Here is a 24,110-nt window from a genome sequence, read left to right on the forward strand (position 1 = left end):
GCCAATCGATGATGGTCCTCTCACATCCATGTTTCTACCTCTCTATCCTTCTCCTTTCCTCTCTCTCTAAAAATCAATAAAAACATTAAAAAAACCAACTCCTTTTTTTTTTTTAAAGCCTCTAGACATTGCTAAATGTCTGCTGGGGAGAAAAATCGCCCTTGGTGTAGACCCAGGACCCTCCCCTTTAGCCAACAGACGAGGACGATGATAATTTTTGCTATTGCTACGACCGCAGTCAAAGCTTTGCCCTTCCCCTCGCGTAACTCAACCACGTCCACTTCTGTGCGCCCCACCCGCCCCGGTTCTCACAGGCACAGTGCTCACTTGGCTGAATCTGGTGCATCTTTCTTGACGGATTCTTAGGTGTCAAAACAGGAGCTATGTTCAAGGACTCGGACAGACAGGGACAGCCCCCGGGGAGGAGTACGGTGGGACCCCTCCCCCAGCTGACCCACGAGGTTCCTGCCTGATGGAAGGACTAGCACGCCCTGCCTCCAGCGCCTCCTCCCTCAAGGCCTCCTCATCGATCCCTCATGGACACCCAACCGCCACTCCGCACTTAAGGCTTTGAAGAAATGGAAAACAGCTTTCCCCCCACAAAGGGTCAGGGATGTCGGAACAGGGTCATAGGGCAAGAAGGCGGTATCTGTCTAATGTGGTCCCTCTGGAGCAGAACTCTTTACCCGGGGGCCCTGGGGGATTTGAATTGACGTCCTGCAAAACTATACACGGGCAAGACCAGAGGGCAGAAGAGCAGGGCTCTGAATTAGCATCTCAGCGAGCAGTGAGGTGGCCTCTCGTTTAGGTGGGAAGGGTCCAACGTTTTCCTCACAGACTCAAGGGGATCCCATCCCCAAATGCTGAGTCAACGCCGTCTAGTCTGAAATTTCTTCTAACATCTGAAGAAGCACACCTTTTCCGTCTGTCTCTTCTCTCCCCATTCAATTTTGAGTCAAGCAAACCCCCGGTGCTCACATTGTCTCCCTCGGATCCTTGAAATCAGAATCAATTGAAGTGAAGCCGGCCTCAGCCGGTGTGTGAGTGTGTGTGTGTGTGTGTGTGTGTGTGGAGCTGCTCCCGGAGAAGCTGCCCCGTGGACCTTCGCCCACGGAGAAAGTGCTACCACACAGCTCACATTTACTGGTGCCTGTGAATCTCGGGGCAGAAGCTGACCAAGGGCACGCAGGAGTCTTCCTCACCTCTTCTGGACGGCTGATCTCAATTCCTTCCGGGCCCGTGATACCCAAATCTAGCGCCTCCTTAGCACCCTGAAAAGGAGCAAAAGAAAGAACACTGAGAGAATCACGGAGACACCAAACAATACTGGGCCCAAGGGGCAGTAAACGATGCCAGACATGCCACTCCGATAGGCCTGCTCCCCTTCTCACTCCTGTAAATCCATCTTCTGCAGAGCGCAGAGTAGGGCTCCCTTCCAGGAGGGCTCTCCGCTGTCTCACTTTGTAATAATTGAAAATATCTTTTCCTCTTAAAAATACTAGAGGGCAAGCCTGGGACACCAGAGACAAGCACTATTGATCTGAACATCAGAATTTCCCTGCTGGAAATCTCATCAAAATATTTCTTAGCGCTGCTCCAGATTCCTTTGCTGCGCTGGAATTTTAATATAGTGTGAGAATGAAGACATCATTTAAGACTCAGAAACCCTTCTGGACGATAAAGAGAGATTTGTTTTTCACAGACGGCAGGAAAGTTTGAATTTTCTGACAAAGATTTGTCATCAGGGGTGTTACCATCTCACACTTTCTTCTACACCTTATTTCATCTGAATCTTGTGGGACAGGTGGGTGGTCAGGAATCCACCTGAGGACTGGCGCCCCCGCCCCCGCCCCCGCCAGGCTCTACCGCCTTGCCTCGGCCACGAGCTCCCCGTTTTCAGCATGGACGCGGGCGATCGCCCCGATGTCTCTGCAAGCGTGCAGCACTTGGTACAGCTCACTGTCCCGGAGCATGTACAAGTCCTTGTAGGTCATGAACATCTGGAACGAGTTGACGCCCTTCTCTCTCACCAGTGTCTCCATTTCTGCTTTCACCTGGAGAGCAACATGCAAAGGCAATGCCACGTGAGGACAGATGCTCAAGAGGCTGCCTGGCCGGTGCTGGCCCGGCACGGAGGAGCTGGGCTCGGTCAGTGGAGTCACCACCCGCAACCTTGCAGTATCTCCCTTCCTCCCACCTCCCAGGCTGCTGTGAGGTCCCACGAGCAAATGGATGAAGATGTGCTTTGAATATTGCCAAGCATGACGCAAATATAGGGACTATCTTGTTACCTCCTAGGCATGCTTCTCCTACCACATGGGCTGTTCTGTGTTTCTGACTTCAAATCAGCCTTATTGGTAAACACACTAATGCCTTTTACTCCTCTGGCCTAGTCCCCTTAACCCAAAAAAGGTGTTAGAAGAAGGCACAGTAATGCTAAAAATCCAGAGACCCTAAGGTAAATCTAATTTAGGTACAAAGCTATGTGAATAAGGAGACTCACCCCAACATTATTTATATTAGGAAAAAATGGAACATGGGTCTGATGAGAGGAAAGTAAGTTGAGTTTTACTTATTTGACAGAATAAATACATAATCGATGGTCACCTACATCGATGGTCATGAAGATCGTGCAGGCAAACAGGAAATGCTCATGCTTAAGCAAAAGAGTTACCAGGTAAAAAGCGTGTATGAAAAAAAGACTGGAAGGAAAGAAGCGAAACAACAAATAGTGATTGTGTTGGGGTGACCAGATTATGGGCTTTCTTTCTTTTCTAATTTTAAAATCTAGAGTTGGAAATCACATTTGATTATGAGAAAAACGAGTTTAAAATTCTAGATGCAGGGAAGTCCCCGCAGCCTCTGGGATGGCTGCTCTGACCTCGGAGTTGCTAAGCACTGACTCTGGCCGCTATTCCAGGCCAACGGTGGGCGGGGCGACGGGGGAAGCTTTCGATATTTGGGGGAGTAACGATGGTGGTGGGAGGGGTGTCCCACACCTGCGGGCGAGTTCCACACCCCAGCTGCCCCCACCAAGTGGCCCCTCTGCCTAAAAGGGCATTTGCTCTTCTTTGGGGGAGGCCACTGTTACCTTGGGTGCCCACCAGGTGATCCCCACGTGGAGGGCGTAGTCACAGCAGACCTTGGGGTCGGCCAGCCCCCGGCACTTCTCGTAGGCTTCCACGAGGGAGGTCTCCTTGTCAGGCAGGACGTGGCCCATGACCATGGTGGTCCCTCCAACCAGCGCTGCCTGAGGAAGATGGGAAAAGCAGTCTCGTCACTTCTCTTCCCGCACCCAAGTCTCCGACACGGGGAGGCACGGGGTCCTCCGGTGGGCATCCAGGACAACCACAGACCCTACCTCCCAAGAGGCTGTGAGGCCCCCCGGGAGGCAGCCATGTTGAGGGAGCTGTGAGCTGCCTGAAGGCGCAGGGGCCAGCGTGGAACCATCCTTACCGTGGATCCAGCACACAAAACTTCAATCCCCTCTCTCTGCTTGAGACAGAGCACTTCTTAGGTCCCTGTATAAATTATCAGTGAAAAATGGTCCAGCTCATCATCTCCACAACATACCACTTGAAAGAGAAATCTTAAAAACCCTCATTTGCAACCACAAAGCATAGTTCCAGGAATAATGACTAAATCTGCATTAAAGTTCTCCCCGTTCCCCATCCCTCCTCCCCCAACACACCTTTTTAAAAAACCAAATTTGGTCAGGTGAGTTCCACGAGCTTCTAAAACCAGTACTGACCAAAATCTGTTCCAGGCTAATGTGCTGTTCTCAAACAAAACTCGATTAAAATGAAAATAGTTGAGACCGGATCTTGTGAGAGATTTTGTGAGGACTCTGACGATGTAAGGCGACTCTCTCTTTTCTGGTGGCTAAAAAGTCCTTCCATGTGGGTCCTTACAGTGATTTGGGGTCAGACCCGAGTCCGGCCACCACGCTGCCACCTCCCGGCTGGACAACCTCAGCCAGGCGACCTAGCCTCTCTGAGATGCGGGTTCTTTTCCTACACGCTGGGATAGCTTCCTTCCTGGGTAGCTGTGAAAGTCAACGGAACCCTCACTTATAAAATGGACTTGTGCCCTAGCCGGTTTGGCTCAGTGGATAGAGCATCAGCCTGCGGACTGAAAGGTCCCAGGTTCGATTCCGGTCAAGGGCACGTACCTTGGTTGCGGGCACATCCCCAGTGGGGGGTGTGCAGGAGGCAGCTGGTCGATGTTTCTCTCTCATCGATGTTTCTAACTCATTATCCTTCTCCCTTCCTCTCTGTAAAAAAAAACCCATAAAAATATATTTTAAAAAAATAAAATGGACTTGTAAAGTTTTGTCCTGATGTGTGTGTGTAATCATTCAGAATAGCTGTTTGTCTTCTGTAGGGGAAAAAAACAGCACAAGGAAATAGTCTTAATGATTCATGCTTCCCTATTCAGTTAAATCCTCGATCACAAATCAGAAATGTCGCTGGGGAGTAAGGACTCCCCCCCCAAAATCAGTTCAGTGGCCAAACAACAATTAGAATGAGGGTTCTTGCAACATTGACTTTCCATGCTGATTCTGCTGGGCGTGTGGTCCCGGGAAACTCAGGGGTCGGGCTTCTTGCACAGCTTAAAGCGGCCGACAGAGGGTGCAGTTCAGCGGCGCACGGAGGAGGAGGACCGGTGATGGGGGCGGCGGAAGCGGAGAGAAGGCAGAGCGGCAGATTGCGGCGCTACTCGCTGGCTTCCCTTTCTGATTTGCTGGATTGGGCCAGGCTGATTCATCCTCGTAGCAGGTGGCTGTACTCTATGCATTTCCCCGCTGAAATGCATTTCTTGCTTTTACACATGGACAGGGAGGTGTCAGATCATTGTTTCATTTTCTCTGGTTTCAGATTGCTTTCTTCGTCCCCCCACCCCCCACTGCACCCCAGTATGACGGTGGCCTTGGGTAGAAAAAGGGGAACCTGGAAACGCGAGTGTGATAAGAATGTTCTTAAAATCTGTGGGCACTGGAGCAAGAGTGGGAAGGAGGTCCACGTACCAAATCTAAGGTACAGATCTAGCCAACAACCATCACACAGAATACAGTACATCCTCCTACTCCCACAGCATATTGTCATAATGACCAAGAAGGCCAGGCCTGATTTTAGAATTCTCAGAGACCTTGCATTTCTGAGCTACACGGTAGGGGACGTTGGCCTTGAGCCTTGAGCCTCTGCGCTTGCCCCAGCCCACACCCCCTGGCCCATGCATGATTCATCCTGCAGCCCACAGGTCTACCAGTAAGATCTGCTCACCCCCTGCAAATAAGGCCCTTGGCCCTAGACGTGCACAGGCTGGTGGTCTGGCCCCCAGGAGGACAGACTCAGGCTGTGGTCTAGGGGTGGGATAGTGGGCTCTGGGCAGACATGGCCCCTACTGCCTGGTCTAAGGATGACCACTGAAAGGTTCTGGAAGGAGGTGGGAGCATTGGGTGGTGGCCTGACTTTCCGCTTACTGTGGTAACCCAGGGCACCCGTGTGCCTGCTCTGCACCTCACTCTCGGGGGCCCGGAGAGGCTCACAGGGGGCTGGAGAGCGTCTACAAGCTGGGAGGGCGCACATAAATATCTGCAATAATGATTCCTGCTGTGACTCAGGCCTCAAAATAAGAGTTTAATGGAATCAGCAAATACTCCCCCAGCTGCAGGTTGGAGCACTTGTTTCCTCTCAGGCAAGAGACACAGAGCTGGCTCTTGAAATATGCACAGTTCCTACCCCGGGGCTGATGCTGACAAGCTCAGCCTCCTCGGGAATGTGATATCACAGATGTGACAGACCCTTTTACTGTCACCCCCGCAGAACAGCCGCGCAGAAGTCAACAGCCGAGCACCACCCAGGCCTGCTCCTTGGGCTTTCAAAAGGATTATGTTTACGAACATGACGGTTGCATGTTCACAACTGTTTTTATGCAAAAATGGTGTTGGCTAAGCAAGCTGTGGAGCTTCAATGGCAGTCAATAGAAACGATGCTCACGGAGGCCAAGGCATCACATGGGAAAAGGAGGATGTCATACTGGGTGAAAAAGGCAGAATTCAGTGTGTATCCAAGACGCTTAGAACTCTGCTTAAACACACACACACCCACAAAGGGAAAAAATGGAAGGAAATACACCAAAAGATTAACCACGACCATTTTTAGGTGAGAAGATTCTGAGTAATTAATTTTTTCTAATTTTCTGAATTTTATTTAATAGAATACATTACTTTTATAATACATATTTTAAAATAAGTTTAGAGGAAGCCAAAACTATTTAAAATTTAGTTAACCATACTTACATGTTTTAAATATTTTCTTTTAAATGAAATGTTTTAACATACAGTAAAAGTATAGAAAATAGTACACTATATACCTATAAACCCACTAGTTAAATACTGGTAGAAGAGGTTAACATTTTTGCTGTATTTATCTTACATGCTTTTTTTTAATAAAAAAGTGAAATAAAATATTCTCAATATAACTGAAGCCCTCCGTCCTACTCCCATGCCTCTCCCCTGAGGTTGATAAAAATGTCCCCATTCATGTTTTTATGTTTTAAAATTATATGCTTTTAATTTGTTTTATAAATTTTAAAATATATACAAATAATATCGTATTGCCCCTATCTGTTTGCAACTTGCTTTTTAAATTCAACGCCATTAAGAATTCATTTATGTAGATTTATTTCGTTCATTTTAATTCATCGCATGAGCACCCCTCCAGGTATGTACTCGTTTCCGAGTTCCTGACATTTGCTGCTCCACACGTGGCTGGAGCACCCTCACGTTCATGTGAGTGGTCCCTGGATTCAGGGTGTGTTGCCAGGAAGTGGAAAAGCAGCTTCGTGACAGTGAACTTCTCCGATGACTCCAGACACGGCCATGGAACAGGTTACTAACTCACTAGAGGTTCCTGGAGTCTGGTGGCTGACCAGAAGTGCCCATTCACCAACCCAAGGCGGTACTGTTTATTTATTTATTTTTAAAAATATATTTTATTGATTTTTTATAGAGAGGAAGGGAGAGTGATAGAGAGAAACATCAATCAGCTGCCTCCTGCACATCCCCTACTGGGGATGTGCCTGCAACCAAGGTACATGCCCTTGACCGGAATCGAACCTGGGACCCTTCAGTCCGCAGGCCGACGCTCTATCCACTGAGCCAAACCGGTTAGGGCGCTCCCAGGCTGCTTCAGTGCTGACCCCCACCTCATCCTCTGCTGGAGTCTCCCCAACACCTTCCATCAAATACCCATTTTCTTCAAAAAACACAAATAAACAAACACACTGGACCTCCACTGACCCCCAAGCTTTTCTCCAGGGCATCTGAGCGATCAGTCCCCTGGGCCATCCTTTCTGTCTACATACGGTTCTCCAGCGTTTTCTTGACCCATCGTGTGCAGCCCGTTGAGCTCATCCCGCAGCAGGCTGGTTTTCTCCAGGTTGTACATTTGCAATTCACTGCACCCCTAAACTTCCTTCACTGTCCTCTCGTAGGGTACGCAGCCTCCGCTACATCATCGAGGACACAGTGCTGACCTCGCAATGCTCTCACTCTGAGCACCGCCGATCCTAAAACTCACACTTCACTCTTTGAACTTTCTACGGAGGAAACAGGCAACATTCCATCCACAATGCACTTTGGGAAAGGGACATCTTCCCACACTTAGTCTCCCTGTCATTTAAAGGCACGCTATATATTTAAAGGCAAGAATAGAACAGTGAGGAGAACTGCACCTTAAGGCAGGCAGATTTAGGGTTAAATCCCAGCTCTGTCACTTACTTGCTGCCAGACGTTGGGCAAGCTATTTAATCTTCATTTCCTGACTTGTAAAGTGGGATAATAGCATATCCCTCACGGGGTTACTATGAGAATTAAAGAAGATAATGCATGGAAAGCCCCTCACATAGCAGGAGCCCAAGAAATCGTAGTGATTTATAATACTACTAGGGGCCCGGTGCACGAAATTCGTGCACTGGGTGTGTGTGGGGAGGGGAGTGTCCCTCAGCCCAGCCTGCCCCCTCTCACATACTGGGAGCCCTCAGGCGTTGACCCCCATCACCCTCCAATCGCAGGATCGGCCCCTTGCCCAGGCCTGATGCCTCGGCCAGAGGCGTAGACCCCCATCACCCTCCGATCGCCTGATCAGCCCCTTGCCCAGGCCTGACGCCTCCGCCAGAGGCATAGACCCCCATCACCCTCCAATCGCCTGATCGGCCCCTTGCCCAGGCCTGACGCCTCTGCCAGAGGTGTCAGGCTTGGACAGGGGACCCCCATCTCCCCCTGATCACTGGCTCTGGCCCCCGCCCAGGCCTGAGGCCTCTGGCCCAGGAATCATGCCTGGGCAGGGGACCTCCATCTCCCTCTGATCGCTTGCTCCACCTCTGCCCAAGCCTGACGCCTCTGACCCAGGCTTCAGGCCTGGGCAAGGGGACCATCATATCCCCCCAATCCCCGGCTCCGCCCCCCACCCAGGCCTGATGCCTCGGCCAGAGGAGTTGACCCTCATCACCCTCCGATCACCAATCACCGGATCGGCCCCTTGACCAGGCCTGAGGCCTCTGGCAGAGGTGTCAGGCCTGGGCAGGGGACCCCCAGCTCCCCGCGGTTGCCGGCTCCGCCCCTGCCCAGGCCTAACACCTCTGGCCTAGGCGTCCAGCCCGAGCAGCAGGGACCTGCAGCTGCAGCGGCCCCGCGATCGTGGGCTCCGCTTTAGGCCCAGGCAAGGGACCCCTAGCTCCCGGGACTGCCAGCTTCGACCGTGCCCAGCTCCCATCGCTGGCTCCACCCCTACTTCCTGCTATCACTGGCCAGGGCGGCAAAGGCGCCTGATTCTCCGATCATGGCTGGGGTCAGGGCAAAGGCGGCCCCAGGGCCGCCTTTGCCCTGCCCCCCAGCTCTTAGCTCCCCCCTGGGTTTCCAATCACTGTCAGTGGCAGGGGGCTTCTTCCTGCTTTCCCTTTCGCCTCCCTGCATTGTGCCTACATATGCAAATTAACCGCCATCTTGTTGGCAGTTAACTGCCAATCATAGTTGGCAGTTAATTTGCATATAGCCCTGATTAGCCAATGAAAAGGGTATCGTCGTACGCCAATTACTATTTTTCTCTTTTATTAGATAGGATGATAACAGAGTTAATAAATAAGCATAATTTGTAGGTAGCACTAATGTACCACCTATTATGTGTATCAAATGCTCCAGACCAAGCATGTCAAACTCGTGGCCCGCGGGCCGCATGTGGCCCACAACGAATATTTTTGCAGCCCAGCCAATATAACGGCATGTAAGAAACATTTTAATAAAAATTTCCTAACTTAATTTTTATAATATCCTGTTATACATAATTATTAATGACGAACTACAACGTTCACTAATGACTGATTACTATAATCGTGTGGCATTCATTCATTTCCCTTACACACCTTATGCACAGGCGCATCATTTCTCTCCACTAATGCTAGCAGTGAATATTTTAGAAGCGATTGCCACGTCATTAGTCTTGTACTGACTTGTTTGGTGTGCGCACCAGGAAATATTTCGCTTTCAGAGAACAAGAAAAATAGGTTTATTTGTGTTACGCTTATTAATTTGTGCAGCTATTCTGTGTCTGGTAAGTTAATGTTCAAGAAAAAAATATCACTTTTTATTAAAATGTTCTATTATTTTATGTTAACGACGAATCATCTATTTCAGCCCTTTGTGTTCAGCATGTCTCTATCGAAACAAACCTACGTTTCTATGAAAATGGAAGCTTTTGTTTTTGTGTGGCCCACATACACTTAAACCGTGTTTATTTGGCCCGTGTGAGCCTTTGAGCTTGACATGCTTGCTCCAGATGAAGTGGGAAATGTAAGCACCTTGAGGGAGATTAACCCCTGAGGTGCTGGGAGCGCTATCAAAGCTTCGAAATGGCGTCTAGTTCTAAGTCTGCTTTTATTAATGACGATGATATTGCTAAATATGTCAATGTAGTAAAGGTTTCCTTAAGTTTTTGAATATGTAACTTCATTTACTTGCGATTCATAATTTTTTTTCCCTAAACTGCTGTAAAATCAGCAAAAATGCCTTGGCAATTTTAGCATAGTCCCTAGGATATTGGTTGGCACTCAAAGGGTTAAGAGCCTGGTTAGCAAACAGGACAAGGAAAAGGTTCATTTTTAATGGAAGTAACTTCAAAATAAAATGAGAGTCCAGGCATCACAAGATAATACTCCTCAATGAGGGTGGCGTTCAAAAGAAGAGCAGAGGCGGGGAAGGCCACCTTAGGATGGAGAGCTGAGCGCTGCACGGAGGGGAGGAGGTAGCACCCGGGCGGGAGATCATGTGGGAGAGCTGGGGGCACGGCCGGGGGACCGAGACTAGACCTGCTTTTGGCCAAGGCAGTTCTGGTTAGGACCGAACTGGGTGAACCTCATGAACTTGGATTCCATCTGGTCGGCAACGGCGAGCAACTTGTGTGTGTGGAGGTGATGGTCATGCGGGAGCTCAGGGAGGGAGGGGGTAGAAGGACCCTGGCCACACCCCACCCCTGCACATGTCTGTAGTCACAGCAGGCTTCTGGGGGAGGGAGACATGATGAAAACAAGACTTTGGGACGTTACTCTGGCTGTGGATGCGAGCTGAGCTGCAGTGCCGGGATGATGGACCTGAATTTCAGGCGTGGGATGGGGGACATGTATGAAACCCGTTTCTTGGAAGAAGCAGGGTTTGATAACAGAAGAAGAGGCGATGTCAATAATGGGGGAAGTACTACACTGTGTGGCTGAAAAAACAATATTAGGAGAGAAACTATCACATTTAGGAGGGAAGAAAAATTTTTGACATCTTAAGAGAGCCGATTGAGGGACATGCAAGTAGAGATGAAAATCTCTATAACCAACATCCATTGAGCACTTATTCTGTGCCTGTTTAATATTCACAAGAGCCCTGTACAATAGCTGAATTATTATCTCCGTTACGCAGATGAAGACTCTGAGGTTCGGACGGACACCTCTTCCCATCCATTCTGGAGGGGGGCGAATAGGGAGGAGATGATCAGAGGTGACATGGAGGACAAATGAGGGTGCCCAGTCCCTCGGTCCCAGACTTCTTAGCAAAACAGGAAATCATGCCAATATTTCCTGTTTTGCTAAGGTTTGGGAAAATCAGGAGTGTTGGAGTATTGGTCTGAGCTAAGATGAGGTTTGGGAAAGCCGTCCGGGAGAGGCAGTACAGAATCAAGAAGAAAGGGCTGGAGCGAACATGCCATTGTAACGGGCTATCTCTGTAAGGCCAGCAGCAGGGGCAGAGAATGCAGGCTGGGGTGCTGCATCTCTGAACTATGGGGCCAGAGATGGCCGACACAGGGGTCCAGGCAGAGTCCAGCACAGCCAAGAAACGGGGAGGGGTCCCCGGGCAGGCCCAGAGTTTGGCAGGGCTTAGAGTGACATCGCATTTGTAAGTCAGTCAGAAATGCAGTTCGGTTCTCTGACGGCGTGTGGGGGCAGGATGCTCTGGAGGGAGAAGCCTGACACGGAGCCTGGAGGCCTGGATGGAGTTCTGGCCGTATCGCCGAGGAGTCCTGTGGTCCTGGGCAATGAGCGCTGGCTTGGGAGGATGGGGTGCCATTCCCGGGAGGAGGGTTCCCTGAGAGAGGAGTCGCGTTCTGGCGGATGTGCTGAGCTTGGGGGATGTGCACAGAGGGGTCTAAGCTGCAGCTATAAATGTGGAGTCACGGGCACCAGATTAGGTAGAGAGGTGGGTCAAAGGAGAAGGCAAATTGGGGTCAGGCACTGAGGAGCAGTCACGAATGGGAAGATTAAGACGAAGATAAAACCAGGAAGGAACGGCCAAGAGGTAGGAGGAAGGCCAGGCTGGGATGGGTTATGAAAGCCAAGCAAACGCTCCGACTAAGGCAAGAAACCTGGCTCCCAGGAGAGGTGAGCTGTTCTAGGGTTCAGGTGCAGGCCTCCCAGGAAACCCAGGTCCCCCTCCCGACAGGTGCATAATCCTGGGCAGCTTTCGGGTCTCAGGGACATGAGCACATGCACTGAGAAAGCCCTGATTTCAGCCTGCCTGGCTCCTGCCCTAAAGGTAGGCCCTGGGACCTCACCCCCAGGGGGACTTTTTGTTTTGTTAATCCTCACGGAGGATATTTTCCCATTGGTTTTTAGAGCGAGTGGAAGGGAAGGGGAGAGACAGACAGAGAGAAACATTTATGTGAGAGAGACACATCGATTGTTTACCTTCCGCACACCCCCATGAGGGCCAGGAATCGAGCCTGCAACCAAGGTATGTGCCCTTGGCCGTAATCAAACCCGGGACCCTTCAATCCATGCACCGGCGTGCTATCCAATGAGCCAAACCGGCTCGGGCCAGGGTGACTTTTCTCCCCTAGTATATCGCTGGTCACGAGGTTTGGACCCCTGACCTTCCCTCCCTAGAGATAACATCTGGGCCTCAGTTGTATTTCAGCTCCAGGCCCCCAAAAGCAACAAAACCCGCCACTGCTGACCTCAGGACCAGCTGCATGGGATCATGACCCCTGCCCTGGTGCCGGCCCGTCAACCAGTGGAGACCACAGCCCTGAAAGGACACACCTGGAAAACTGCTGAATATTCTATTGAGATCTTCCCCTGGGACCTCCCCTGAGTCTCCACCCTTAAACCCTTAGGACTGAGGACCCAGAGCACCCCCCGCCCCCCGCCCCCCAGCACCACCACGCCTTTCCCTTTCCTTTTCCCTTTCCCTTCCCCTCCCCCAAAAGGCGCAGTACCACTACCTTCCTCGCTCCTAGGGCCCTCTTCCTTTACCTCCATAACTCATTTCCTAAGCCCATTTCTTCTAGAAATCACCTTTTCTACCTCTGTGATTATAATAAATGTTCTCTTCCCCTCTCCCCCAGCGCACCCCCCCCCCCCAAAAAAAGGAACAGGCCTGACTGCCACCTGCAGGGAGCAGCTGGGGTCATGCAGGGGTCACAAGAGCTCCTGCCTCCTTCCCTGGTCACAAGTGCCTAAATGCAAAGGGGAGCTGGCCCTCATGGCCCAGCCAGGAAAGGCTAATTTCAGAGGACCCACAGCGAAGGATGGTTCCCGGGACCCAGACATGCTCACCTGGGAGGGGCCTGGAAACTTCTGGATGAAACCAGACCCAGAGGGACTCTCCCGGAAAGTTGCAAACCAGCCCAAAGGCCGGGTCCCTTTCTGCCTCTGTGCGGAAAGTTATCCACACAGCACAATACTTCCCGCACCGGATCGGCACAAACACCACATGCAACACATGTGCATCATCTCGGTTTTTTAGAGATGAGCCAAGACTGGATCTAGGTATTTTTACCCCAAATCCTACACTTTTCTGTAATACTGGGAACAGATCTAATCTGCTGAAATAGTAACTAAGCACAGAAACTCAGAGCCTGGGGGCACCCCACCCCAGCTTCGGGGTCTCCCAGAGGGTGTGCTTAAAATAGATAACGGATGAGGAATCATACGCATCGGCTCTAACATATCTCCTTTTGGAACTAGGAATATATGAATACCAACTGTGGGAGGAATGTAAAAACATGCATGGTTTTTACTGCACATTGCCATGCTTAAGACTTTCCCTCTAGCCCGGCCGGTGTGGCTCAGTAGATGAGTGTCGACCCAGGAACCAGGAGGATTGGGCTTGATTCCTGGCCAGGGCACATGCCTGGGTTGCAGGCTCCATTCCAGGTAGGGGGCGTACAGGAGGCAGCCCATCAATGATTCTCTCTCATCATTGATGTTTGTATCCCTCTCTTCTTCTCCCTTCCTCTCTCTGAAATCAATAAAAACATACATATATTTTTAAAAAGACAGTCCCTTTAAACTCTGGGATGAATTGTGTTCATTCCCAGACATGGCAGACCAGCATGTCCCAGGGGACAGAAGCAGCCTCGTAGCCACAGGTGACAGCACTCTCACGGAAGCTCGGACCACTGTGGCGGAGAGTGCATGCGCATGCGCTGAACTCACTTTCAGGAGAGAAATTTACATTTGCTTATGGCCTACTGTGTGCAAATTAGATAACATTTATCATCTAATTCGATCCTCAAAATGACTCTGTATTGAGCAGAGGACTCCGATATCTGCACCCCCCTGTTCATAGCAGCATTATTCAAAATAGTCAAAAGGTGGAAGCAACCCAGTGTCCATCAGTGGATAAACAAAAGGGGGTCTATCCACACAGCACAAGATTATCCAGCCTTAAAAAGGGGGGGAATCCTGACGCATGCTCCAGCAGGGATGAGCTGCAGGACCTCATGCTGAAGGAAATAAACCAGGCACAAATGGACACGTGCTATAGGATTCCACTTACACGAGCCGTCAGTTCATAGAGACAGAATGGAGAGTGGCGGCTGCCAGGTGCGGAGGGGAGAGGGGAGTGGAAGTTAGAATTGAGTAGGTGAGGCGCTTCAGCTGGGACGTGAAGAAGTTCTGGAGATGGATTCGTGTGGTGACAACACTGACTGCGCTCACTGTCTCTGTGAGCTGTGCACTTGAAAATGATTAAAATGGTACATTTTATCGCAATAACATTAAAAAAAATATTATTCCGGAGGGTGCAGGTGACTCTTCCCCTTTTACAGATAAGAAAACTGAGGCTGAGGAAGTCAGACAGACAGCCAGACCGCAGGAGGGTCCATCGGAGTCCGGAGCCCCCAGGCCTCCTTTGCACAGGCTGCCCCTCCTAGAGCTCAAGCCCTGGCCGGACGGAGGGGCTCCTGGCTCCAAGACTCCCTTGTCAAGGGAGGAGAAAAACCCAAGTGAAGATGGGGCCTCACTGTAGTTCGGAAACAGAGCGGGAGGTGTGGCCTGGGCTCGGATTACAGGGCTCACACTGAGAATTGTGCCAACATCAAAAATTATGAAATGAGGAGCTCCAGGCTTCCTCTCTAATCCAGAATGATTATCTTCACTGCCGAGCACCCAATTTAAATTCATTGTGTTTAATACAAAGCCACAGCACAGAGCCGGCTGTCTCCCGACATGCAGTTACCATGGAGACTGGAGATGATCCTCAAAGGGAGTTGTGGCAGAAATACATGGCTGCCAGCTTCTGAGAAGCCCAGGGAAACCATTCTAAACTAGAGGCGCACAGAGGGGCCCTTTGTCCCCCTCCTCCTTAGCAAAGCCCCTTCGCGTCCCAGAGTGGGAACGTTTACAAGCCAGCAGGCCACAGCCCCCTTCCTGAAAAGCCCAGGCTGCCCGCAGATGCCAGCGGGGAGGGATGCATCAACAGTCCAGAAATAAGCCACATGTAACCCCACTTGCTCTTCTTCCCTCCGAGAGTCCCTCCTTTTGGTCCCAAAGCTAAGTGACAGCAGTGCCACTGAACTGCTGGGGAGCCTGCCTGAGGCCTCCGGGGACCCTGGCCTGGAGGAATGGGGGCTGGAGTGGCAGGTGGGCAGGCAGACCTGGCCCAGCACTTATGAGCTTGGCAAGTGATTTCACTTCCTTGAGACTCAGCTTCCCGGGCCCCTGGGAAAGGAAGAGAAGACCTGCCTGAGGGGCTTCAAAGGTCAAAATAAGGGTACGATGGATAATGCTCTGACGAGCGGGCCTGAGGTCCAGGCCGGAAGGGCAGGGGATGGGAGCTCAAGGGTAGGTCCCCTGGAGAGCCATGCGCAGCCTGGTGCCACCGGGGGGTGGGGGGGGTTGGGGGGGGCCGGGGTCCTGGAGCCCTTCGGGAGTTTAACAAGCTCCGTTTCCCACACAGCAGGAAAAACATCCTTTGATGGGCCACTGAGTCTAGGGCTTGGAGATCGGAAGCCAGAGCGCTCTCCCAATGAGCCCTGGAGTGTCATAAGCCTGCAGGGTGAGAGTCAGGGCACCAAACCAGAAAAGAGAATCTGCAGGGCGGGCGTGGCGGTAACCGAGGACCCCAAGAAGAACGGAGACCTAACGGAAGGAAACAGATCGGTGGCTACCTGGGGAGGGGAAGGATGACAAGGGCCACAAAGAAACTTTTGGGGGCGACGAATATGCTTATTATATTAGTGGTGATGCTTCCCAGTGTACACATATGTCAAAACATACCAAACTACACACTTTTAAAATGAGCAGTCAATTACACCTTAATCAAATTGCTGCGGCGGGGGTGGGGGGTTGGGGGGGGTGAGGGGGCTCGGGGAGTAACATAGAGATTAAAAAAAATAAAAAGGTGGCTTCCTAGGTTACTTAATCATGACCTCCCCTCTATACATACTCTTCCCAAGAATAGAATTCCTACCATATATCAAATTTAATTTTATTTTAAAATATTAATTTAGAATACCGTGGAGAGTTTCAATAATAGGAAAGTTATTTATGGATTAGCGGTTGGATTCATTCACCTCTAATGGTATTTCCAGCTCTAGAATTCTGTGTCTCAGTGAGGGTGAGTGTGCGAACGTGTGGACAATGAGTATGTGAAAGTGTCTAAGTGTGAATGGGTGTGTAGTATGACAGATAGATAATGGTTAATAAGAAAGTTCTCACTGTAGTTGGCCCATAGTTTTATCTTCATATAACCATTAATTAAGAATCCTAGCCAAAACCGGTTTGGCTCAGTGGATAGAGCGTCAGCCTGCGGACTGAAAGGTCCCGGGTTCGATTCCGGTCAAGGGCATGTACCTGGGTTGCGGGCACATCCCCAGTGGGCAATGTGCAGGAGGCGGCTGATCGATGTTTCTCTCTCATCGATGTTTCTGACTCTCTATCTCTCTCCCTTCCTCTCTGTAAAAAAATCAATAAAATATATTAAAAAAAAAAAAAAAAGAATCCTATAGCTCCTAATTTTTAAATAACAAGAAACAAAGAAGGATCAGAAGGAGGAAAAACGGTTGGCTGCCCTGACAACCTGAGGGAACAAGGAGGCAGGAACCACCAGGAGGACAAGGTAAGGTGTCTGCCATCATTTCCACCTGTCAATGAACCATTCTAAGACCCTTGTCTTTAGCACAGGAATATGGAAAACCTTAGTGAGGTCTGGGAGAAGAGATATTTCCAACCGAGACTTTTGAAGCTTTCTCTAAGGCCATATTCAAATATTTCTTGAAATATGAAAAAAATGTAAAAGCTTTAAGAAAAAAATTTGGAAAAAAATCTATAATTCATGTACTATAAGCATCACTGAAGCATACATCCAGTACATAATGTGTTTCCCTTCTCCCTTTTTTCTTTTTTTAAACCCTAAAGGAGGAGAGTATAAAAGCAGAACTCCTTGTATGAACTATGAAAGGTTTCCAAGATGCTTGGGGTCTATCACAGAGGGTGAGTTTATTTCTATTTTGAGCCAAAGGTTTTAAAACACAACAATCTCTCTGTAGATAAGTTCTTTGCAAACACTCTTTATTGTAAGGATCGAGGAGCTGCTTGGGCACCATAGGAGATTTTTTTCCAATACTAGATGTGAAAAATCTGTAAGAAACGACAGATCTCCTCTCTTCCATTTGTTCTAAGAGGGGTCAGCCTGGCCTACATTTTGGCCTGCCAATTAATGTAGATGTAGAAGGAAAGGTGGCAGCAAGTCTTGTTAAGCAAGATAACTGATTTGAAGCAGGGCATCTTTAAATAGCCCTGATGCCTGCAGAGTTTACGACTGGCTATTTCCACTTACAAGAGAATGAGAGACACTTAACTAGAATTCATCATCATCGTGATTAGATTCCATTTGAAATCTAAAACACACAGTCAACCCTAAGCATTGAAATGGAGCCCGGCTGGTGTGGCTCAGTTGGTTGGGTGTCGTTCCACGCAAGCCTGGGTTGCAGGTTTGAGCCCCATTTGGGGAGGCAGCTGATCAACGTTTCTCTCTCTCTCCATCTCCCTTGCTCTTTCTCTAAAAGAATCAATAAAACATATTTTTTTAAAAAGTGAAACGGAATACAATTTTTTTGGTTTCTATTTGATGCTTAACAGTTTAATACATACTCATGAGGAACCTGTACAAATGGATTTTCCAGGAGCTGGTCCTCGATCAGCACTATCTATTTATTTACTTAACACTCATATTGTGCTTAGTAAGCGCCCAAGACTATTTTAAGTTCTTTACAAATAGTCACTCATATTCACAAAATACTAATCTCCATTTTTCAGAGAAGGAAATTGAGGGACAGAGATGTGAACTTACCCAAATCACACAGCTAGTAAATGTGGAGCGGAAATTCTCCCTTTTGTGTTCACAGCTACCGTTCATCTATTTCTTGAATGTCTATTATATGTTTAGGGCTCTGTGAATTCTGTGGTGAGCCATGAGTTAAACATAAGCTATGGTCTTTACCCCTTAAACTTTAAAGAGTCTTCAATCTAGCTGAGAAGAACTTTATACAGGACACAATTTGAAAGCCCCAGGATGGCAAATTATTTCAGTTGGTGAGAAGAAAGGAGGACTCTGGATCTCAATGAGCTGGAGGAAGAGTGTGGCATGAGTGGGGTAGGCCTTGAAGGAGGGGTTCTGTGGACGGGTGGGGGGATGACAGGAGGGAGCATGGATGTTCATGAGGGAAGGGGCTGAGAAAACCGCCTTCCTGATGGATGGGCACATGCTGGGGAGCAGCTGGGAATGAGGAATAGGTGGGAACACAAGGTCGGATGGGGAGGTGCCCAGGGTGCAGATCCAGAAACCAAACTTGATGTCTTAGTCAACAGGGAGCCGTTGGCAGGTTCTCAAGCAGGGACACGAGAGGAGGCACAGAAAGTTGTGAAGTAAAGGGTGGCCAAGGTGAGTTTTGGTGAAAAAAAGAGTAAATGTGGAATCTTTAAAAAGGTTTTTTTAAAAAGATTATTATTGATTTTTAGAGAGAGAGGAAGGGAGACGGAGAGAGACAGAAACATCAATGTGGGAGCGGAACATTGATCGGCTGACTTCTGCAAGCCCCCCACCAGGGATCAAGCCAGCAATTCGGGCATGTGCCCTGACCTGGATTTGAACTGGCAGCCTTTCAGAGCGTGGATTTGAGGATGGAGGGGCCGCATGGCAAGCAATGCTGACGGCCTCTGGGAGCTGAGATGGGCCCTCAGCGGATATAGCCAGCAAGGAATTGGGGACTTGAGTCCTTGAACTGCAAGAAACTGAATCCTGCTACAACTTCGTGAACGTAGCAGAGGACCCTGAACTCCAGATGGGAACACAGCCCATCTAACACTTAATTACTAGTATACCCTTGTGAGGCCCCGAGCAGAGAAGCCAGTCCCACCAGGACCAGACTTCGGACCCGGGACTGTGAGCTCCTAAGTGGGTATTGTTTTAAATGGCTAAATTTGTGGTAGTTTGTTAGAAAATAGTAGAAAATTAATACATCCCCTGTCAGGTATGAGGTGCCTGCCAGCTGAAGAGGTAGGAGAAGGGATGTCCTCCAGGTGGCTGGGGAGGGGCGTCACCTCACGAAGCACTCCTGGGGTTCTAGTGCGACTGTGGGTGACTCAGAAGACAGAGAGAGGAGCCAGCTTTGCTGATCCCAACCGGCACAGCCAGGCCAGAAGGGCGGCAGGTCAGCAGGCAGAGTGGGCACAGTGTGGCAGCAGCTGGCCCAGGGCCACAGGCATCACGGGCACTAGATGGACAGCGAATAATTTCGCTGTAAAGTCAAAGTGGGTGGATCAAACAACCTAAGAGACTGGAAGACAGAGAGACGGCCTGGGGACCGAGGTTTAGCGCATGCATACTAGTCCTCTGTGCCAGGCGCTGTGAAGTGTTTTTCCTGCATCACTTCATTAACCCTCAGAGCAGCCATTCATTTGTAAATGGTAAAAGCTGTCAGCTCGAAGGCACTGACATCGGCGGTGTTACTCTCCAGGGAGGAGAGGTGTTTTGTAAAGCGCTGCCTGGCGGGGCACAGAGCTCACTCCACTGCCTGCCTGAGGTATGCCCGCTCCGGGATGCCCTCCTCTGGCCCGGGCATGTTCGGAGCCACAGAGCCAAGGCAGCTATTGGCATGAAGCCCATGAAGAAGTCACAGACTGTCTGGAAGGGGTGTCTGTCCAGCTCTGGGGTTCCAGGACCCCTGAGTGGCGTGGTGAAAAGGGCCTCAGACTGAGAAACTTGCATTCTGGTCCAATTACCTCTGGGATTTAGGGCAACTCATTCATCCCCCTATCAATCCATCAACGAGAGGGTGGGACTAGATGTCTCAGGTCCCTTCCAGCTTTTTGCAGGCACGCATGAACTTGGGAACATCAATTAATGAGCAAGATCATATGAGTCTGGATCCCAATAAGCTAGGAAATGTCATTGTATTGATTTCAGAGAGAGGAAGGGACAGGGAGAGAGGGAGAGAAACATCAGTGATGAGAGAGAATCGCTGATCCGCTGCCTCCTGCATGCCCCCTACTGGGGATCGAGCCCACAACCTGGGCATATGCCCTGACCGGGAATTGAACCGTGACCTCCTGGTTCCTGGGTTGAGGCTCAACCACTGAGCCACACTGGCCGGGCAAGAAATGTTATTACAGAGCTTTATAAAAGACTTAAGACATTTTAAGCCAGAATTAAACAGAAACGGACAGAACATTGGAGTCAAGCTACAAGAAGGAAGTGAGAAGCACTTAAAGGCTTAATTCCAAGAGAGCAAATTTCAAAGGCAAACAGCACACAGCCTGCCCAAAGGATAAATGGGGCCCTGGTAAGGATGTTGGCAGGTGGGGCACCAAAGGGAATTCATTTATGTCCTAGCCCAGTGGTCGGCAAACTGCAGCTCTCGAGCCACATGCGGCTCTTTGGCCCCTTGAGTGTGGCTCTTCCACAAAATACCACATGCGGGTGCACACGGACAGTGCGATTGAAACTTCGTGGCCCATGCGCAGAAGTCGGTATCTTGTGGAAGAGCCACACTCAAGGGGCCAAAGAGCCGCAGGTGGCTCGCGAGCCGCGGTTTGCTGACCACTGTCCTAGCCTATCCTACTCAGGACTCCTCCGCAGGGGGAGGAGGAGTGTCAGGACCCTCCCCGGCGGCTGGGATGTGGCAGGCCATCCTCGCTTCCTTACACCATTGAACATTCCCTGGGCAGATCCCACGCTGGCCAAGCACCCTTCTGGTTAGCACTTGGCTTCCATTGTAGGTTGACTACCAGAATAGATGTCCTGCTGCTACTGATTCTGAGTTAGTGGGGGGCTGTCTCTGGGGCCAGATGGCTCTGGCACAGACAGGAGGGAATCTCTGGGCCATCAAAGAAGAGGGAGGCACCCAGCCGGACTTCGGTTTGATGACACCTCTACCACGGCCAACTCCTCTCTCCCTGATGGTTTCTATGGGGCATGGACAGGAGGGCAGAACACGGGGCCAGGGAAACTTAGCAAGTATAGGGTAGGTTTGGGAGCCCGGTGATGGGACCCTGGCATGTAAATAGGAGAGAAGGAAATAAATAAGACTGGCAAGGGCAAGGCAGGCCCCCGCTTTCAAAGGGGATTCAGTTGTCAGCCCTGGCACGAAAGGTGAGGGTCAGTTAGGTGACAGAAGTAACAGCCAGGACAACGTGCCATTCAAAACAGCTGAGAAAGTTCCTTCATAATGTGCCTGCCAGTGTTAGAATCATCAAAGATGCTTTAAAAAATACCACGGGAGAGGCAGACCTAGAAACATTGCTTCCATTGGTCTGGGTGGGGCCTGGACACTAGTATTATTTAAATTAAAATCCCCCAAATAGTTCTAACTTATAATCTGCTGCCAAGGGTTGAAAACCATTGGCCTAGACGAGGGGTGGGGAACGTCCGGCCCTCAGGCCATATAAGGCCTGTGAAATCATTTGGTAAAATCATTTAGTCTGGGCCTGCCCAAGGCATTAGGGGGGAGTTAATTAAATGTTGCCCAAATATAGCAGGCTAATTTTGTATGGCCCGTGATCGATGTTATAAATATCCAAATGACCCTTGGCAGAAAAAGGGTTCCCCACCCTTAGCCTACACAGCGGTTACTGATCTATTTTTGGAGGAGCAGGAGCAGAGAAGGCATCTAGGAAGCTTTTTATTCTGTTGTCCATACTCCCCCCACCCCCCGGCCCCAATCTTAGTGAAGGGGTTGTGCCAGCAGTTTAAAAAGCCTATTTTGATATTCCCACCTGGCCAGGGAGAGCCACTGGTGGGGTGCACTGACATTCTTTATTGTGTAATATTAGATATACGCTAAAGAATAAGTATAACTTATAAGTCAGGAAGAAGAAGAAAAGACCCCATGGCCGCCTGGAATCCTAGACCTTTATTAACCCAGTTGCTGTTCCTGGTCCTCTCTCCTCCCTGCATTCCCTCGCCTCCCCACAGGAGATAACCTCTGTCCTCGATGGAGTCTGCCATATTAACAAGCAGGTGGATCTGGTGGTCTGGAAACCCAGGTACTGGCCTTGGGGAAGGCGGGGTCTAAAGGTTGGGAGGGTGTGGGGTGTGGGGAGGAGGATCAAGTGACCAGCTGTGAGCATGAGACGCAGAGCCAGGGGAGCCAGGCAGAGCTTGTCACAGCCTCTGCCAGAGGCAAAGGCGGGCAAGGCGTTTGTTAAAGACGTGCTGGAGAAATCCCTTCAGACCCAGGACAATGGAGTCCCAGATGCTTTCAGAAAAGCCAGGCTTTCACAGTCTTGTTTTCCCAGCCCTGGCTGCTGCTGCCAAACCGACAAGCCTGCAGGAGCATAGAGGGTGCGGAGTTCAAGGCCCCACGGATCTGTCGGACAAGAACAAAAAGGTGCAACTTGATCTCTCTTTTTCTCTGGGCGAATCACTCGGGTGAGCTTTTCCTTGGGATTATTATTCCCTTATAAATCCAGATGCTTAAAGTGAATCCACTGCTGCCTTTCTTAGAAGGTACGAAGTAGGTCAGTGGCAATGGATCAGGGTGCAGACTGTGCAAGAGCCACAGGCCGCGTGAATAATTAAATCCACACATTCCCGGGAGCAGCCTGCAACAGGAGAGCACTTTCTCTCCCCAGGAGATGGTCAGGAACTAGAGGAAAGAGGAAGCCAACATATCCAATGGTAGGAGCACCACTGGGGAGGGGAAATCCTGGGAGGGAGGGGAAATGGGACAGGAAGCCAGTTGTTGGGAGGATGGGAGGCCACAGGCAGGACCCTGGAAGGGGTCTACTGAAGGGGTCCTGGGGTCCAGGGAGGACTGCCTTTCTCAATATGAGCTGAGGGACAAGGGCAAGGCGCAATCTTGTTTAGGGGGCGGATATAACCAAAGGGTCTGTTAGGGGACACCACCAGCCAGGGCGGCTCAGGGTCTATGGACCCTTAAATTCCCCACCACTAGGGCCTGGCATAGAGGGGGTGCCCGAGGCAGCCCGAGCCTGCAGGAATGGGAGAGCTGGGGCCTTGAACCACGCAGGGGCTTTTATGTGATTTCCAGAGACAGCGGCTCCCATGGATGAGAGGCCTGGAAAAGATCAAGAGCGACCCACCACCTTGCACAGAGATGCATGTGCAGAGGTCTTCACGGGCTCTAAAGAGCTAAAGGCTCTCAGGGGAAAGCTGTCACTCCTGGCTAATGAGGCCTGGCAGATGACGGTGTGAAAATCAGACAAAGAAGGCCAGCCTGCCTTCCGAGAGGCTAGGAAACAGTAGTGACGGTGTGGCATCCGGCCCTGGACTAAAGGTCTCCCAGGTGGGGAAAGTAACCAGGAAGCTATAATATTTGGTGCAAGGCCTGAGCATACTACAGAACGGACCCCGACACGGACCGGTCTGGTTATCAGCATTATGTTGATGGTAAATACTGGGATCTCTCTTTCATGACTGCTGGGAGTAACACTGTTACAACCAGTTTGGAAAATGATTTGGCAAAAGCTGAACATACGTTACCCTAGGACCCAGCAATCCCCGTCCTAGGAATATATGCCCAACAGACATGTGTGCGGACACGTCTGCCAAAAGACAGGGGTGAGAATGCTCAGGGCAACCGTGCTGGTAATCGCCTCAAACTAGCAACTACCCAAGTGCGCACTGATAGCAGCATGGGTAAGTGCGATATGTGGTCTGTCATACAGTGGGGTACCATAAAGTAATGAAAGTAAACGATGCACAACAACATGGGTGAATTTCACAAAAATGACGTCGAGCAAAAGAAGCCAGCACAAGGGTACATACCGCCTGATTTCATTTTCACAAATACTTCATTTACCAACTTACGGTAAATATACTAAAA

The 24,110-nt window shown here is 50.1% G+C and overlaps 1 protein-coding gene across 2 annotated transcripts in view; it reads right to left on the reverse strand.

The window, feature by feature from the left end:
• The window catches only part of DPYSL5 (dihydropyrimidinase like 5), a 59,181-nt gene that overhangs the window by 13,880 nt on the left and 21,191 nt on the right, over window positions 1-24,110 (reverse strand). For both annotated transcript variants that reach the window (XM_059660349.1, XM_059660350.1), the window contains exons 3-5: window positions 3,092-3,250; window positions 1,875-2,054; window positions 1,203-1,271 (exon numbers count right to left, since the gene is read on the reverse strand). In XM_059660349.1, the coding sequence (XP_059516332.1) occupies window positions 1,203-1,271; window positions 1,875-2,054; window positions 3,092-3,250 (408 nt within the window). The remainder of the gene's footprint in view (window positions 1-1,202; window positions 1,272-1,874; window positions 2,055-3,091; window positions 3,251-24,110) is intronic.

The sequence above is a fragment of the Myotis daubentonii genome, chromosome 12, assembly GCF_963259705.1.
Source record: "Myotis daubentonii chromosome 12, mMyoDau2.1, whole genome shotgun sequence".
NCBI classification, from domain to species: domain Eukaryota; kingdom Metazoa; phylum Chordata; class Mammalia; order Chiroptera; family Vespertilionidae; genus Myotis; species Myotis daubentonii.